The sequence below is a fragment of the Gallus gallus genome, chromosome 1 (assembly GCF_016699485.2).
Source record: "Gallus gallus isolate bGalGal1 chromosome 1, bGalGal1.mat.broiler.GRCg7b, whole genome shotgun sequence".
NCBI classification, from domain to species: Eukaryota; Metazoa; Chordata; class Aves; order Galliformes; family Phasianidae; genus Gallus; species Gallus gallus.
Genome location: NC_052532.1, coordinates 34,848,855 through 34,868,021, shown reverse-complemented (window position 1 = coordinate 34,868,021; position 19,167 = coordinate 34,848,855). Strand labels below are relative to the sequence as shown.

The following is a 19,167-nucleotide window of genomic DNA, read 5'->3' as shown; positions in this document are numbered from 1 at the left end:
ATGTGTATATGGACTTCAACGGTTGAGCGTCAGTCACCAAGAAAAAGGAAAAGCAATGTTTAAAGACCTAAAAGCTCAAGCAGATCTTATAATGTAGAGGTTAATTATTGCCATGTATTTGCAGTTACTGAGAAACTGTCCATCCATCAGTTCCACCCATCAGCAAGTTTCTTCTACCTGGCTTTTAGGGAATAAGTAAGGATAGTCAAAACTGCTCTTTAGAATGCTCCACAGAATAAAACCTTTCCTTGGGAACATCACACTTCTGCTGTGTAATTGCGGGGTGCTATTACATGTGCTTCAGATGACCTCCATGCTGCAGTACCAAGCAAGAAGGAAGGGTATCTCCTTGAAAATCAAGGTTCAATTCATTTATAATTCTCTGAGGGAAAAGGCTGTAGGCAGAGGAGACCCGGCAGGAAGTTTATATGCTATGGGTGTGAGATGTTCACCATAAAATGCACATCTAAATCAGGTGACCTCTTCCTTCCATTACTAGCACTGGGATACACAGAAGCAGTTGCTCAGTGTGAAACAGCTCATGTGAGTAACAGAATGCAATTAAATTAACTGGAGTCAGGCACCCATGCCAGCTTTTCCTGTAGCACAGAAATGGGAATTACAGAGTGTCGTTGCTTAAAAGGATTTATAAGTAAGGTCTTGCATGAGAGCAGCATATATATTCCGCACGGTGATGCAAATATGTAGTGTGCCTATTCCTGAAAAGCCAGCAGCAGTTAGAAAAATTAATTAATTAATTAAATAAACAAAGAGGGCTTATCCCTCATTTTGATACACATTTCTGGAGCAAATCTAAAACAGCAGCTGTGATTTCATGACTCCCGCAGGACCCTGGAGAATCCCACATTCGGTCCTGGAGGATTTTTACTCACTTTAAAAGTGATGATGGTATAAAAAAAAAATAGCTAGAAAATGGCTTATTCTCCATTTTCATGGAGAGTACGGCCATCTATTACTTTATTCCTCTGACCTGAGATTTTTCAGAACTCCAGTGCTGGCCAGAAGTCAATTGCAGGACCAGAAATGCAGTGTTAGGGCTCAGTGATGGTGGTTTTTTTTCATGCCTAATGGAAAGGTGAGGCAGGGGGTAAGATTTAGGACATGGATGACACACAATCATCTGAAGTTTTATTTCATTCCATAACACTTTAAAGCCCAAGAAATGGCATAGGTTAGGAGAGTAAGTGTCAGAGCACATCTTTTTAGATCAGCGATACAGCTTCTAAAGCAGTGCCCTGCAAACCATCTCCTTGCTGTGTGCACTCCAGAAACACACGGGACCGCTTTCAGCTGCACGTCCCTGTGCAGGTGCTGCCTGTGCTGGGCTGAACCCGGGCCCTGCTCCCTTCGCACTGCCTCAGGCAACACTGCAGTGCCTGCATGCCCCAAGGCCTCTCCTGGGAACGTGCTGCGAGCACGGCTCTGGCTGGGGACCTCTGCTGTAGAGCGCTGAGACATCCACATGCACACTCACGTGCACAGTCATCCTTCTGACAAGAAAAATGACATTATTTAAGATGAAAGGAAGGAGAATATTACTGTAAGCACGTCTCTTCTTGAAGGAAGGAATCAAGACTATGGTAGAAGGATGCAGTAAATCTAAATTTAGCACCAGCAGTAACAAAACAAAAATACTAACATGGCAAATCAGGCAAAAACTCTTTAGCCTGCTGGTGCTAAATCATTACAACATTTTTTGGTTGGTAACTTTCGTAGAATCATGGAATCATATAGGCTGGAAAAGACCACTGAGATCATCCAGCCCAATCACCAACCTACCTCCACCACGCCCACTGACCACGTCCCTCAGTGCCACATCTCCATGGTTCTTGAACACCTCCAGGGACAGTGACTCAACCACGCCCCTGGGCAGCCTGTGCCGCTGCATCACCACTCCTCCTGAGAAGACATTATTCCTAATATCCAACCTGAGTGTCTCTACATTATGCCACTGATTTTTGGTTTTGGCCAGGTGCCACCTGGCCCTCTTACAGCCAAAAAAAGCAGCTCCTTGCTGCACTCTCCAGAATTCAGTAGGAATGCAGCGTGTGCCTCACCCCAGACACAGACTGCCGTGAGCAGGCACAGCACTGCTCGTGGGGAACTGCACACAAATGAGAGTGAGCCGCTGCTGCCACACTGGTAGGGCTTTAATCAAGGGTACTAGTGAGGCTGCACCTCAAGTACTGTGTTCAGCTTTGGGCCTCCGTACAAGAAAGACATTGGAGTCTTAGAGTGTGTCCAGAGAAGGTGAGCAAAGCCGTGAAGGGCCTGGAGCACAAGTCTTATGGGGAGCAGCTGAGGGAGCTGGGATTGTTCAGTCTGGAGGAGGCTCAGGGAAGACCTTATCATTCTCTACAATTACCTGAAAGGAGGTTGTGGTGAGGTTGTGGCCTCTTCTCCCTTATAGCAGTGATAGAACGAGAGGTAATGGCATTAAGTTGTGCCAGAGGAGGTTCAGGTTGGATATCAGGAAAAATGTCTTCTCAGAAGAAGAGGTGAGGCATTGGCACAGGCTGCCCAGGGGGGTGGCTGAGTCACCATCCCTGAAGGTGTTCAAGAAATGTGGAGATGCAACACTGAGGGACATGGTTAGCGAGCATGGTGGTGGTGGGTTGATGGTTGAACCAGATGACCTTAGTAGTCTTTTCCAACCTTTACGATTCTGTGATTCCAAGGGGCATTTGTGGTGTCAAGGAGCACATCCTGCTTGAGGCATGGCACCAAGTCAATGTGGAAAAATGCTGTGTCAGGAAACTCATTATGTTCGCAGCAGAAGTTAAAGCTGGGAAACCCTCCATATCAAGATGAAGGACTCACGAATGGCTGTTAGACCATGTAAAATTGCATAATTTCTATGAATGTGAGGAGATTGCCGCAGAAAAGAATCAGGACGTAACTGCTAGGCACAGTGAAGCAGATACAGCCATCTATCCCCACAAGTGCCTTGGAAAAAAAAAATAATTAGGCATCACTTATATTGCTGTCATTATTTTAGAGTAAAAGTCAAACCCGACACTTTATAGGGTTGGCTTCTTTTAATAATTTAATGTTATTTTTGGTAAAATATGAGTGGGATATTTAATTGCTGGAGCACTGGTCTGCTCTTAGGTCAGGGCTGTGTAAGAACAATTTTGTTTGTGAGACCTGAGGCCTTCAGGTGAGGATGCTGAGAGGAGCGGGCTGCAGCAGGGACTGGAGCACGGCAGAACCTCCCTTCTTTTTGGGGCCGGTCCCGCTCAGTGGGGTCCCGCACGCTTTAACCCCTCGTTTCCACGTGTAAAGAGAGAAACCACGACGCAGGGCACGGCGTGAGCCCGTCGGTACGGCGTTACCAGGGCCAAGGCGAGAGAGGCCAGGCAGGGCACGGGGCACCCGACATTTTGGGAGCCCCGAGGGCCGCAGCCCCTCGGTCCCTTCAACAAGTGACAAGATGGAGCAGCGTAGCCGTTCCGACCCCGCCCGGCGGGGCCCAGCCGGACGCCCCCGGCCCAGCGGGGCGGGGCTGCGGGGCAGAGGCCGCGGTGCGGAGCCGCCCGCCCTGGGTTGAACGGCTCTCCGCGGCCCGGCCCGCACCTGGCGGCGCCCGCCCCGCCCCACCTGCCGGGGGCCGCCCGCGGCGCCCTCCATTGCGCAGCCGGCCGCCGGGGCCGGCGTCCCTCCGCGCCTCCCCCTCCCACAATCCCTCCTCCGCTCGCCCCTCGCCTGTCCCCGGCTGAACCGGGGGGAGCCCGCCCCGCTCGGCGTCCCTCAGGCTCCGCCGCCTCCCCTCCCCCCCGCGAGGCCGCCGCCCCTCCGCGCTGCCCGCCCGAGCCCCGCTTCCCCCCGCCTCCCGCCGCCCAGCGCGGGTCGCCGCCGCGCCCTGCCATGAGCGCCCCGCCGCACTGAGCAGCACGCGCGGAGCCATGCCGGGCTGGAAGAAGAACATCCCCATCTGCCTGCAAGCCGAGCAGGAGCGAGGTGAGCGCCCGGGGAAAGGGAGGAAGGGAGGAGGGCGGGCAGGCGGGCGGGGGGCTGCTGCTGCTGCTGCTGTGCCGGCGGTGCCCGCTCCCGGCGCTGGATGGGCGGCCCCGCGCCTCCCGAGGGCTCGGCGGCGGCGGAAGGAGAGCGGCGCCGGGGGCGGTGGCGGCGGCGGGGGGTCAGGGCTGGATGGGCGCCGCGCCGAGCCGCCCCGCTCCGCTGGTGGCAACTAACTTTTGTCCGCCGCCGGCCCCGAGCCGGGCTCCTGGGTGAGCCGCGCGGAGGAGGCTGCGGCACCCTCAGCGACTTCGTGGAACTTCCCGGCGTGGGGCAGCGACCCCCGCCCGCCCCCGTGGAGCGGCGCCCGGGCGCGGCGGGCTCCCCGCCTCTGCTTTCGGGGAAAGGGGCCGTGCCTTCCGCGCGTCCCCGGGGACTGCTGGGGGTCCCCGTGAGCCGCCCCCGGACGGGCGGCTGCCGAGGGACAGCCTCGGGTCTCCCAGCCCTGGCTGTGTGTTCCTGGGCGCCGCTCACAGCAAGCGTTCTGTTTGCACTAACGAAAAGGTGACTCGGTCCTCCCCACAAAGAGGGCTTATACCGCCGGAGGTTATCGTGGCACTGCTTTTGGGTCTATCTAAGTCAGAGGGAAAAGGGCCGGTGCGCCTACGTGTGGGAACTTCCAGGTCTGCCCATCCTCTTCCACCTGCCTCAAACCCTCACGTTCCATGGCAGCGCGTGAAGCCGTGAAGTAGGACAGTCATTTTTTGTCTGCTGCCTTATTGGAGAGAAAGCTGTCCTGCTAGGAACAGAAATTGACCAAAAAAAAAAACCCAAAAAAGAGGATGTTTGGTTTGCTCTGTGGAAGTGGTGTGCTACTGCACTGGAGGTGGACTGCCTCGGAGCTGTGCCCTGCTCCTTGCTGTAATCCCTGCCTTAAGGGGCGGCTGCTGGCAAACATATGACGTAATAAAAATAGTAAGTGAGGTAGGAGCAGGTATCTCGCCTGCCAGAAGCTGTGTTTTGTCTCTCTCCTTAGAAAATGCGATCGTTACTGAAATGTGAGGTTGAACGTCTTCACGTCAGGAATGTCTGTGCAGCTGGGGAATCGCAGCAATAGGATAGAAGGCAGTTGTCAGAATGGATCAGACGCTTTTACAGATGGGGAAACTTTAAAAAGGGTCTAATCTGGGTACGTCAGAAATGGGGAAGATTTTCTCCTTTCGCTCTGCATAAAGGCTGTGTCGTGAGCTGTGCCATGCAGGCTCGTCTGTGCTGGAAGCGAGCGGTGGTCAAGGCTTTGATGGGTCTGGTGCCGGTCAGAACACTGATTTGTTAACCATCCCTGTCTATTAATATGTTTATTTAATCTTTCCTTTTCAGTTTGGAAGCGGATAGATTTGTATTACAGTAACGTTATCACTGTGATGCTTCTCGTCGCTGTGTTTCCACTGTGCAAATATAAGAGCTCTTCTGCACCCGAAGTAAATGATTACTTCCTGAAGTGTTTCACTGCACACTGTTGTAGTTTAGCTAATAACTGAGCAGGGCTCCAGTTACGGGAACTCTTCTTCTTTAGACTAAAAAAAAATATTAAATGGTCCAAATTGTTAATCAGCACCGAATTTAACTGTCCTTGGGCATAAAGGATAGATGAAATAAAGCTTTCAAACTAGCCAGAAAAGCGGCCAGTGCAGTAATGAATTGACGGTGTATCTTTAGCTAATGTAGAAGTTTAGCATGGCATTGAGTTAAAAGGCAATTACAGATACGGTTAAATTCTGGTTCAGAGCCAGTTGTGCTAACATCCCCCTCTGCTGTTTCTGGAAAATATTTCCATTCCGATGCTCTGCAGAGCACTTCTGTTGTGCTGGCAGAGACTTTTGTGAATGTCAGTGCTGTTGTTTTAAACAAACATTGCGTCCGTCTTGCAATATTCTCTGATTTACCTATGGAGTAGCACTGGATATAAAACACATGCAGTTTACGTTATAGAATGTCACATGCAAGCACAGTGGTATATGGGATATGAAGTACCCATTTATCCGTGCCAGGTTCTGGTGGATATTGAATAATAATCCATACGTAGAATATTTTTATTCAATAATGTATAAGAACTGCTTTGTGCACGTGCATTTTTTTGGGCTGATGTACATGCAGCCTGGCTGTTTAAGCAGCGTTTTCCTTCAGTGCAAGGAGCTCATCTGTATGGTACCCTGCAAATGCCAGTAGGACAGTGGCAGTGCTTCACACAGCCCAGCACCCCTCTGTCAGCTCAGTGCCAGTGAAGCGAGGAGGGGGGGGGGAAGAGCGGTGAACTAGTGAGTAGTTTAATCATCTCGGTTCATCCCTGTGTCTTCGCTGCTCTTCTCTTCAGTCTCAGCTTCATTGTATCCGCTGTCCACATGCATCTTCTCTGTCATTACAATGTTAGTGTACAGCCTTAATTTCATGTGCAGGTCTAGATATTGTAGCAGCAGGATGGAACCAGAAAAGGAGTGGGTGCTGGAAGTGGTGGGAGAAGGGGGAAGGAGAGGTTGGCTGTGGGCACAACCAATTTGTAGTGACCGTCTTTCCCCAGACACTTCTTCAGAATTCACTGTCCTCCTTTCAGCCCTATCTTAGGAGCTGTGCTTGCTGCATATGTGTCCGTATAGAGCTGCCTGTGCCCCTGGCCCTAGCTGTGGGAGGGAGGGCAGTGATGGGGGCTGAGAGGTGGGTGGGTTTGCTAGAGCGCCTGTGTGGAGACCTCAGAGTTAGGTGTATCCCAATGGCACTGTGGAATGGAAGGCTCCCTTGGTACTGATGTTTTGTCTCCATCCAAACCAACGCAGCATTGCTTTGGGAACATTTCGGATGGCTACTGTGTCACCTAGTGCATCAGAAACATGGCACGGGCACTGCTGCAGCTGCGTGTTGCTCAACAAAATGTCTGTGAAACTTCATTATTTTTATGGGAAGAGCTGTCAGGATATTGGAAACAGTGATACCGCTGCACGGGTGTGCTGGGTGTGCTCTAAGCAGGGTTATTTTAGTGTATCACTATCCTTGTTTGCCCCTTCCTCGCTTCAGAGCTTCTCTTCTGTGTTGAATGCTTGCCTCGAAAAGCCCTTTGCTCAGCCCTTCGTTGTAGTTCCTTCAAGTCCTGCGCTGAAATGGAGGCTATCCAAAAACTTGACCAAACAAGAATTTTGCTAATGGAAATGGGCCGGTTGTACTAAAATGGTATAACGGAGAAGTGGTCAACGCTGTCAGTTCACCTTGGCAAAAATCGACGTCCTGAGTGAAGGAGACCAACGTGGCATGTGCCACCCCCATCTTCTGCAGCTCTCAAAAGATGGCACAATAGGATTTCTTTTTATTTGACGCCAATCTAATCCTGTTATAAACCACCTCAAACGCTCCTTGAGGTGACATCTGAGCACGTACTTTGAGAAGAAAAATGTTCCCAGAGTTAATTTTGCTCATTATCCCTTCCAGTCAAGTTAAATGAAGGTATTTTATGGAACTCCCGATTCAGCCTTATAGCTGATCAAGTTTGACAGGAGTACGGAAAATAAGATTTGCATATTTTGTGTGTTCACTGAGGGGCTGCTTGGGATCCCTTAATGTACGTGGTTATTAATTACAAGAATGCAGCTAAGTATATACTTTGATCTTGATGATAAAACCAGGTTATTATTATTATTTAAATCTAATATGCCCTCCGTAGATGTTCTGCTTCTGTTCTCAGCACAGTTTTTTTTGAGGATGAAGGAAGGACTGCATTTTTTATTTCCTGCTCATCCATTTATCCCTCTTAATTTCTTTTGGTCAGGGAAATAAGTTGAAATTTAGGAAACGTTTTAGGGGAAACATTTTAAAACCCTGCACTCAAGGATTAAGGAAGACACATTACTTTGTGAATCCTGCCTCAAATACAAAGCCAGTGTGCTCTCATGGAAGATGTTGTGACAATGTATGTCTGTCTCTGAGCTCACTGTTGTGTGAGCTTGTCTGCTTATTTTAAGCAGGGAGAGAATCAGTTTCTCAGATAAGTGAGAGATACAGTCCCATTATTGGACTTAATTGTGTTATTGTGGCTTGGCAATTTACATCCGATCAAATGAGGCTGCTTCAGCAGGGCATGTGCTTCATGCTCTTTCTGGATGCAAGTTAAAAAAAATATTAGCTTATATATTTTAACACAAAAGGATGAGGATAGCTGTTCATTGTCTGTAAGCTGAGGCCTAATAAGGTAAGAGGGATCTCATCCTTCTCGGGCCTAAGTGGGATCTGAGATGCTGAAGAAAGCAAGCTGAAGACCTGGTGCTTGCAGTCGGTTGGCTGATGTGTAAACTTTGGAATGTTGGGAAAATTGGGACTGGAAGCCTTGTTCGGAGGCTTTCTGTGTTTCTTTATCTGTTGTCTCATATGTGTGCACTGGGTTTACGCGGGGAGGGTTTTGGTAGCTGGGGCCTGCAGGTGTGTCCTCTGAGCAGAGCCCGGCACTGCCCCACATCGGATCACATCAGATCACAGCAGTTCCAGCCGCTCCAACACGGCCCTGCCGCAGCCGGAGCTGAGCTCTGAGCGGCGCTGGGTGTGCTCCGAGAGAGCAGGCTGAAGGAACGGAGTAACTGCTGTGCAACAGCAGCTGGGGGAGAGGAGAGAGATGTGAGGGCAGGAGGCGCTCCGGGCGCGGAGCAGCAGCTCCCTGCAGCCCAGGAGAGGCGCACGGAGGAGCGGGCCGTGCCCCTGCAGCCCGCGGGCACCGCGCCGAGCTGATCCCCGCGTGCGGCCGCGGAGGAGCCCGCGGGGCAGCCGTGGATGCGGCCTGAAGGCCGCAGCTCATGGATACCCGGCAGCAGCGGCCCGGGCCGGAGCTGCAGCCCGTGGGGAGGGGCCCGCGGTGGGGCGGGAAGGCCGGGGAGCTGCCGCACGTGGGGACCCGTGCGGGTCAGTGCCTGAAGGGCGGGCCCCGGGGTACAGAGCCGTGCCGGAGCAGCGCTGGGAGAGCTGCAGCCTGTGGGAAACGCACACAGGATCGGTTCGGGAAGGACGGCATCCCGTGGGAGGGGACTTGTGGAGCAGGGGCAGAGTGACCGTGGAGGAGAGGCAGATACAAAGTGCTATGGGCTGACTACAACCGGTGCTCACTGTTCCCCTGCACTGCTTGAGGGAAAGACGAAGAAGAGGTGGATGGGGGAAGTTTTTTGCTTGCTTCTAGTTCTCAGTGCTGTATCGAGTTGTTAACAGGAAACAAATTGCGTTAATCTCTCTGTGCTGAGCCTGTTTTGTCCGTGACAATACTTGGTGAGCAATGTTCCTGTCCTTATCTCAACCCTTGAGCCCTCTTCCATCGTGTTTTCTCACCCTTCTCCTTTGAGGAGAGGCAGTGAGAGAGCAATGTGGTGGAGCTCATCTGCACATGAGGGTGAGACCACCGCAGTGTGTCATGTGCCTCCCAGAAAGTCAGATCAGAAGTCAAATGAATCTTGTACAGCTGGTCTTTGTTCACTTGATAGCCTGAACAATGAGGAAGGTCACTTACTGCTCTGGCTGAGTAGGATAAGGTGACACTCAGCACGCAGAGGACGCAGACACTGCGTTGTTTTCTTCATTCCTTCTCACAACCAGCTGGGACCAAGACACAGGGATGAGAAAGAGGCAGTGATTGCTCCCCTGCGTCCTTTTAGCATGAAAGGAATGGAGAATAAGCAAAAACCATTTATATCTCTGGTGATCTGCACAGCCACATTAACAGCATTTTATGATCTGAAGTGTTAAAATAATTCAGTAACTTTCAGAATCTTCATGAAGATGCAGTCTTTTGTGAATGCTGGGAGATGACCATCTACTGTGTCTGGATCATAAGCGGGTTTTTCCCTATACAGAAAAAAAGATGTGACATACTGTGATATACTGGCTGCATTTTTATTTTTATTTTTTACAAGAGCAAAACAGTTTTTGCTCATGTTCATTAAAAATGGAGAATTAGATTTGGTCTGGGAATTTGCTAGCAATGAGTAATGATTTATTGATGTGGTAGCAAACGCTCCAGCTTCCCTCAAAGAACAGCAACATGTACAATTGGAAGCACTAACAGTGTTTGTCGATAATGGGCGCAGTTGCTTTTGCAGGTGTCTGTGAGCTGTAAAGAGCGTCAGCTCTAAACACGACTTCTTGATGAAAGAATTTCCTGTGCGCTCATACTTCACAGGGAAGTGGAACCTAAAGCACAGTTTGTGTTCCCGCAGTAATTCAGAAGCAGACAACTTTCCTTGAATCTCAGCACATACCTACTTAACTTCACTGTTGTTTGTTTTTTATATGATTTACAACTGACTGAACTACCAATATTCATGGTTATCCATAAGGAACAGTCAAGAGGATCCATAAGGAACAAGTTACTCATGTGGCTGCAGTAGGCACGCCTTGATTGTCCACATTCTCTAAATTGCTCATATCTGATCCCTACAAAAAAAAGAAAAGGGCGCACTGAGTCAGCACAGGGTCTTAGGGTCATGCCTATGAAATTCAGTGTTGCTTGAATGTTCTTCCTAAGTCATTTGTATTTATGTCCGTTGAAATGTCAGAGCACCATCTGTCCTGACTGTGCAAAAACAGACTAATGAGATGTGCCAGCATCCTGTGTGGGGACAATTGGGATCGCCTGCTCAGTATTTAAGTTTGGCAAGTTGAGTGTGCTGCCCTGTGAAATTCATTTGTGTTGGATTATGTTGGTACCATTTATGTTGGATGCAAATAATCTTGATTACTGTGTCACCTTACTGATTTTTTTCCTTTCTCTTCCCATTGGCACAAGCTGTACTGAGTAGCTGGGCAACACAAACTGTTCTGGCTTGTCCTATAGTGCGGGCAGCCAGGTTTTATGGCTCTGAATTAAGCTGATGAGCTAATGCTTTTTTAAGTCATTTTTGGTGCTATTTCTGCTTTTTCACTAATTCTACATTACCAATTAGGTGCAGTGTGGTGCAAAATTCTTTGCTTACTGTTAAAATATTATAAGAGGACATTAGAATGAAGGAGACTGATGATATTTCACATGGAATGTTGTTCCCTTTTTTTTTTTTTCTTTGACAATTACTGCAGGAATTGAGAAGGACAGGCATGACTGACACAACCTCCATCTGTTTTGTGCAGGGCAGCAACGTTCTTTCATTTCTTATTATCACTGAAAATCACCATTGTGAAGATTTTGCTACTGTGCAGGAAGAGCCGCCGAGGGTATTTTAATAGTTTTACTTCCCTCCTTACGTATCGGGATCCCACAGACATTTTGGAGTTGTCTCACTGAAGTTTGGCTCTTAAAATAGCATAATTGACTGCAGAAAAGGCTTCCTTTGGGTTAATGAGCTGCGCTATGCAGTGCAGTGCTTTCTTCCTTAAGAAGCATCATGCTAGGTGAATGTACAGCAGGGTAGGATCTTTCTGTCCCCACACTCTGAAGTGTGAATTAAAGCGAACACACACACGTTTAACAAAGTGAGGAAGAACGTAGTGGTGACAGGAGCATGTGTTGAGGTGAGCCAAATGATCCATATGGGTCCCTTCCAACTCGGGATAATCTGTGATTATATGAAATCAGAGATAAGTTTTCCCTTTGAGCTTTTTGTTTCTATGCAAGCAAGACGGAAATACTGTCAGGTTTTCTGCAGTTGCCTGCAACGAAGTCCTGGTATTCCATAGTCTGAAGCTTGTCTAGCCTCTTCCACAGCAGGAGAATGCTCGTAAGAATGTCCTGGGTTATTTGGTTGTTGTTTCTTTTCTTTTTCAAGCAAACAAATGGATAACAGTAGCTATTCCAGCAACAGCTACTGCCTGTGTGCAAATCCTGCAGTGGTTGACAATGCTTGTGGGATAACGTAGGCAGCAAGAAGGAAGGAGCGTTGGGTCCCTGTGAGCAGTGACTGTGTGGCTCAGAGCGGCAGTGTTTCAGGGTTTGCTAATGGGAGGGCTCTTGGAAAACTTTTATTAACATGCGAGTAACACACCTGCGGACTTCTTAGATTATATTTTTCTATTTGGGTTATTGTCTTTGTGGTGTGAATACAGTGTCCTTTGTACTGTTGGAAAGATGAGCTTACAGCACTGTTTTGTCTTTCAGCACTGCTGCTAGCTCCCATTCACCAAAGATCAGTGATGAGATCAGAGCTGCCAGAGGTGTGTTTTGGCATCTGATCTAGGCCAGGATGGTTTCGATAAGTAAATTGCATCAAGCTCCCTTCTATCCCTTGCAATCTCCAAACTGATCTCTAAAACATTGCTAACTGGCAGGATGTTGTCCTCGCTTGTGCCTCTGTCATTATGACAGTATTGGGACCTAATTCTGAGATAAGGCTCCAGTGGAATTAACAGACCAGTGTGCTACTCAGACAAAAAAAAATTAAGTTCAATGACAAACAATGAAGTATTTGTGTTGTTTTTGAGATAGGAGTGGGTTATTTATACAACTGCTGGGCAGAAACTACAGTGGTAGTCACACAGAGAATACTCTGGGGAGTGAGATTCAGTGCCTGCTGAGTGGATGAGACTGCTGTATTCTGGAGGTTAATTTACTTGTGCCAGCAAATGTACTGAGCCCTTGTGTTTGCTAGCAGAGGCCGTTTATTAGTCCAAGGTCTCTTCTGCAAAGTTAGGGAAAGCTACTGCCCAAAAATATGTTGCCTTGTTCACATATATTTCTGCCAGCTTTATTCTTTCTTGTTTTTATGTCTCTGGTGTTTTTGTAATCATTCTACTGTCTTTGAATGTGGTGAGATTTGGGCATAGAGCCTTTCCAAAATAACTGATGTTAAAGTTTCCTATTTTGTGAGGAATATGCCTGTAAGTTATTCAATATATATATATATATATATATATATATATATTTGATTATAACCTTTCCAAGCCAAATGAACAGTAAATGAGAAATGGGTTTTAACCAAGTTTTGTTGTAGAGAGTTTCTATGTATGTCATAGATTTGGTGGATCTTTGGTAGAAAGGAATCTCCTCTGTTACAGAAACATATTCTGAAATGCTAATTTGCAGTGCTTTTAACTTCACCTCTTACTAGGGCTGTTTGCAAAATGTGAAGGAGCCTGATAAACTTGCAGGATTTGCATATTATAAGTGAAGCAGTTGATGAAATGCTTTGAGCTGGGGTGTGTGCATCTGTATGGAGAGGGGAGAGAGGTCTGTGGAAATGAAAGAATAAAATGGATGACACAAGGCTAATTCAGGAGCCTTATAGTTGTAGCTCTTGTGAGTCAATAACTTACTGGACTCAGGGATGCTCTTAGTAGCAAAAAGCCCAAGCCAACCCCTTCGTCATGCTTCAAGCACACAGTGTTAAAACATGGCTGGTGAGTTTCCTTGTGTGTGATCTTACTGAACGAATACATCTTGTAACTTAACTTTCATACTCCATTTATTTGAATATTATTTGGTTTTAGTGTTCCCAGGGTTTTCTGTCATTACTAATGTTGAGAAAAATGATGTGCTGATTCTGGCTCTTCTTACAGTCTCTCTTATTTCCTATGCCTTATTTGAGTGTACTAACCCTAAAGATGTTTGAAATTTCTCATCTGCCGGAGGACATTCTGTGTCCACAAATTTAGGCACACATCCATACCTGCATTTGTTTAAAGAAATAAAACATTAAAAGCAAACAAAAATCTCAACGGGGATGCTATATATTGTATTAGCTCATCGTTCTGCTTAGGTGCATTTTAGATGTGTTCACTGCTATTTGTTTAAATATTTAGTGTGAACTGATTCATGCTTTTTAGAACGCTTAAATATGAAAAGAGCCTTAATTTTCAGATGAATTACACTCTGCCATTCAGTATAAATTTTTCAAACCAAGTGAAAAGAAGGTTCACCTGCTGGCCCTATATTATATTTTCTGCTGTTGTCGAAGAGCGGAGCGATAGGCAAGCTGTGGCTTGTACTCCTATACACATATTTTCTTTTTTGTTAAGTAACTTGAGACATGTTAAAGAAGCACCACTTAGTATCTTATGGTGACCTCCTTGGGAAGATGGCTTAAGTATAGGAAACATCCTTGTAGTTGATTTGTGGAGTTCCAGGTCATCTGAAAAAAAAAAACCAGCAACTTAATTTGTCTTTTTTTCCCAGCTTATAATGTACATTAGGCGAGTTTGGACGTTTCCTTCCTCTTCCATCACTCTTTGTTGCTGTTGTGTTGTTTCACACGGTTTCATTCAGTGTGTTCATGTGAAACTTTTGAATGTTCTAAATGCGAACTTTGGATTTTATGCGGTTCTGTGAATTTTTTATATTGCTTTCTTGATTGTTTCTGTGCAATTATGATACACGGGGTTGTAAAGCTACACGCATTTCATGGTCTGCAATGTCAAAGATATGCATTTCGATTTCATTTAAAATACATCCTCTGTGGCACGCTCTATGGACAAAGGAGCATAGGTGAAGTTCTGTTCCTGAAATTGTTCTGAAGCTGTGTTTTGTGATAGTGTTTTGCCTCAATAGCACACCAAGGACTAAAAGAAAAACAAAAATTTGTCATGGACTGGTAATTTGTCAGAGAGATGTTTATCATCAGAGTAGGCACATAGGAGGATTGAGTCAGTAATCTGTCCTGCACAAACTCCTTCATCCAGCAAAGTATTTAAAAATACGTGGTTTTCTGGATCAGATCACAACACTTGGGAAATTGCTGGGCTTTAACTGTTTGAATGGGTGATGCACATGGAACCAATTCATATGATGCCAGTTGTAGAAAGATCTTTAAGTCAAGGCCACTGAAACCTTTGCCAGTTAAGTGGATGATACTTGAGAATGGATAATGCTTTTGAAGTCAAAGTGCTTAAATTTAGGCTCATAAGTTATATGCTTAACTGGATCAAAGGCTAATTATAAAAGGAAACTCTTTATTTTGTTTAATTAAAGATCATTCTTGCGATACTAATGCCAGTATCTGTTTTGTGGGAGAAGGAGCCAGAGAAGAGATATCAAATGTCATAATTTTTCTCTTTTTGATTCAAAGTGTTTTTTCCTGTTGAATATATAAAATATGTATTTCTTTGGTGCTATTCCTTTGCTTATTTTTCATATTTGTTGGAAGCGAAGTTAAATGTGTTTAACAATAACAGTAAGATACTTTCTTCATTTCTTTATGGCGAAAAACATGTTTTCCATTCATTGAAAAGATGTCTCATCATGAATACAAGTAATAGGCAAAAAGGTATGCTCAGAGCCAGCAGCTCTACCACCCAAAGTAGCACATGCTATTGATGAGAACAGCTCTGAGATCCAAGTGTGTTTTTGGAGTTGCCTGATTCATCATCACAAAAAGGCTGTTACGTACCAAAGGAGGAGGAAAAATCTTTGGCAGGGTAAAGATGCTGAAGGATGTTTTTTTTTTTTCCCAAGCTTATCTTCCGTCTGTGGATTCCAAAAAACACGTTTTTTCCCTTTTCTTGTTTAAATAAAATAGCCCTTGAAGCAGAAGCGATCCATTTACGGAATAGTGTAGCATTGTGGTTAAAATAGGTGAGAACTTTCTGTTCATGTCATCCATCTATCCAAGCTGTTGGCATTTGGGACAGCTGCCATTTTTGCATATTTAATCCCAGGTGAGACTCCAAAAGCATCCAAAGGAATGAGAGGATAACATCTTGAGAAAGAAGGATTTAAATACTGTGGGGCTGTTGGTGTGAATTGTCCTTGAAAGAAGTTTGGAGGAGGAATAGCAGTGATGCTATTTTGTGCCTCGCACCTTAATTCTTAGGTAGGAAAATACATATGGTTTTGGGTAACGCTTGCTACTTTGTCTATGCATTCCAGTCTCTCTATTTTTGTGAACTTTTTGATATATTGACTGCTTTGAAATTATTTTCCCACCTGGGATGTGTTGCTGAAATCTAAGTAATAATGGAAATATTACATTTTCAAAGGAAGTCATAAAATACTCCCAGATAAATCTTGATGTTCTCTGCTCTGTCCACATGAGAGGCAACTTTATGTTCATTGGCGTGTTTCAGTGTTGGCCATCATTAATAAACTTCCTCTGCTACAGCCAGGTGGGTGTTGGGCTTTTTGTAAGAATATTGAGTCAGAGGGATGGTTGTTATAACAACACAGCAGATAAGCAGATGTCTGCTTTGCAGTTTGAACTCTCCCATGCCTTGTTCCTCAAGTCTGTAGAGCCCTTACGCAAGCTGTAGTTGTTTCTATACACAGAAATGCTACAAGATTACTCTTTAATAGCTGATTAGAAAATATGGCTAGAGAAAAAAAGAGGCATTTGTTCTGGGCAAGAAGATGTGTTTGTGTGAATGAAATGCATCGCAAGAGTTGCAAATCCATGTGCTCATCCTCAGGAGCCAACGGCCAATATAAAATGGAAACTGTGCATTTCTGCAGTATATGTGAAGGAAGCTGAATAATAAAAAGGCTGAGTAAAAACAACGTTGTTCTGCAATATGACACTAAACCTGTTCCAGTGTTGCGTAACTTTCAAGTCAATTAGACAAATAATATTCTCAATAACAGAACATTCTTGTACATTTGTCTCTAAACAGAGTTCAACATTGCAGTGCTGAGGCTTATTGGTGTGTAAGTCATTAAAGCATATGCAGATTTGTTTGTGTGTGCTACTTCCCTGCTCTACTGGCGCATCTCAGTGTGTTTGTTGAAGGATTCCCTGAAAAAAAGACACTCCTCAAGGAACATCTTTTGAACATTAATGCCCAATCTAGGAGGGGGGTGAGTTATTTTTTTCATAATGAAGTCATCTTTCCCCTTGAACTGAGGTGCTGCATAAAATGCAGACAAGAACAAAAGCACTTTTGCTTATTTGATCTTCCAAGAGCAAGCTTATGATCTGCTATTGCAGAGTGTGGCTGCTGATCATCTACGAGTCCAGGTGCACAGAAGAGGTGGAGGAGCCTTTTTTGTTGGTCTTTCTTCATGTAGAAATCTCTTGAATTTATCCTGAGATGTGAATGGCAGGGAACACCAACAAATGCAGAAGAATAGTACCAAGTCTGTCTGCAAGTGGTGGATGTGGCTGGTCACGTTTACCCCTTCCTCTTGCTGGCCATCTATATTGAATGGAACTACACTGGAAACATTTTCTGAGGTTTGAAGCACCTTCAGGTTTCAGAGCTGATTTTTTTTCTTAATACTTATGCTTTACTGAGCTTCTGGGGCTGTTGTATTGATGCTGATGTACTTATCTCAGCTGCTTCCCCAGTACTGTGTAATGCAAAGCATTTGCCATTTGTTTTCTCTCTGACCTGGATAGCTTCTATCTTCTTTCCACATGACCACCTTTCAGCTTTCCTTACGCTGTGTGTATCACCTGGTATAACAAAGCAAAGCAAATATTTTTTTTTACATGAGGCTCTGTGTTCAGCTATATTCTGCTTCCTTCTAAAGCTGACTTTGGAATGTACTTCTATATAATTAATCATTTTTTGTGATCTTTCAAGGTTGCTGTGAATTAGGGAAGCTATGGGGAGAATCTGGATCTTCAAGGCAAAGTCTAGGCTCAGTGAAAAATACAAATAGGCAAACGGGCAGAAGCCTTATTAAATTGGCAGAAGAAAGAATTCCAGATAGAATAATGTTTCCTCATAACACGTTTTTATTAAAAAAGGGAAGGAAAAAAAGGGCAAAAATAAAATTGCAAAAAAGTTATACAGTGAATAGCGATTGTGCTACAGTATGCAAAGATAGGAGCTAATATTTGCCCGTTGCAGGAAATAGCCACAAAATGTCACTTTGAGGAGAGAAAAGCACGACTTAAAGCTCTGGTGTTTTCTTCATCTGCCTTCTATATACACAGTACAGACTTTAAAAACGCGGTTTGAGATTCAGAATATGACTTTTTCTGAAAAAGCGTTTCTAACTTTTATTCACTAAAATTCAAATTAGGTTATTTAAACCCGGGAATCAGCAAAAATGCATGGGGGGAAATTGTTTGAAAGAGCTTTAATTATTTCTCCTGCAATTCCACCGTTTTTTCTGCTGTTGTTGTGAAGCATTTGAATAAACATCGTCTCAATATATTATTTTGACATTTGATAATTTTTAGCTATATTGCAAGGGCTGCTCCAGAAGTACTGCCTCCTATTTTATTATGTTGGCCCGTGTTGTCAGAGGCGGCTGTTGGTGGTACAGCAGTAGATGCTGAACCTTCCCACCAATACCCCATTCAGTGTTGTTTCCTTGTGACAGATTGCAGCAGAGGGGCACTCTGACACAATGGTGTCTGACATGGAAGTGTGGATGGATCAAAGGTGTAGCATTAAGTTTCTCCATGTGGAAAAATGGTACCCATTGACATTCAGTGATGCTTGCTGAATATTTCTGTAGACCAAATGATGGATATGAGCACAGAGGAGCAGTGGATGGTGCATTTCAGCAGTAGTGACAGTGGGGCACCTCCTCTGGCGGTGCCAATGATTACAAGCGCAGCACTCAGGCTCTTGTTCATCGCTGATGGAAACTGCACAGCTAATGTTCATGACTGTGTTGAAAAATAGTGTTTTGTAGCTGAGAATTTGCTCTATCAAATAGTGTTACTGTGCTCTTTGTATCCTGTAGTTTCCATAGGACGGATTACTTTCAGAGTGATCAGAAAGTATTTAAAAAAACAAAACAAAAACCATACAATGATTTTTTTTTTTTACAGTGGCATAGGTAACCCTAATTGAAACCTTGGCTCATCTGTAGTATTTCATATTCTCATGTGTTATGTTAACCTTTAAGTCTTTATACATTTCTATCTTTCTTCAACAGCTTCATAACGTGTCGTTTATTTCCTTTAGCAATCTCCAACTATTGCAACACATTGATTTTTTATTTTCATTATTTTTTTTTTAAGAGAGGGGAGAGAGAGAATAACACTGACAGAAACACTTCGCTTTCCATATTCATTCGGGCAAAAATCCTTCTGATCTGCTCTATCTGTGACCATGTCTGTTTTTGGTGCTTCAAGGCAATAACCTCTGTAATATTGCCCTGAAATTCCAGAAACTGTATTGCATTTGAAGCATCTAATATTTTATTTCTTATTGTTATAAAGTGAGTGTGTTTGTCATGCCTATAAATGCCTGTAGTCTGCTGTGCAGATATGTGTGGGAATTAAATTTAGTATCTAATTCTGTATTGTGTGAAGAAAGTGTTCAAGTTGTTAGTTGGTAATTCTGATGAATTAT

General features: G+C 45.1%; 1 protein-coding gene across 6 annotated transcripts in view; it reads left to right on the top strand.

The window, feature by feature from the left end:
* Positions 1–3,872: 3,872 nt before the first annotated feature.
* Positions 3,873–19,167, top strand: part of GRIP1 (glutamate receptor interacting protein 1) — a 307,109-nt gene continuing 291,814 nt past the window's right edge. For all 6 annotated transcript variants that reach the window (XM_040666870.2, XM_040666825.2, XM_040666832.2 and 3 more), the window contains exon 1: positions 3,873–3,981. In XM_040666870.2, the coding sequence (XP_040522804.1) occupies positions 3,927–3,981 (55 nt within the window). In that variant the 5' untranslated portion in view covers positions 3,873–3,926. The remainder of the gene's footprint in view (positions 3,982–19,167) is intronic.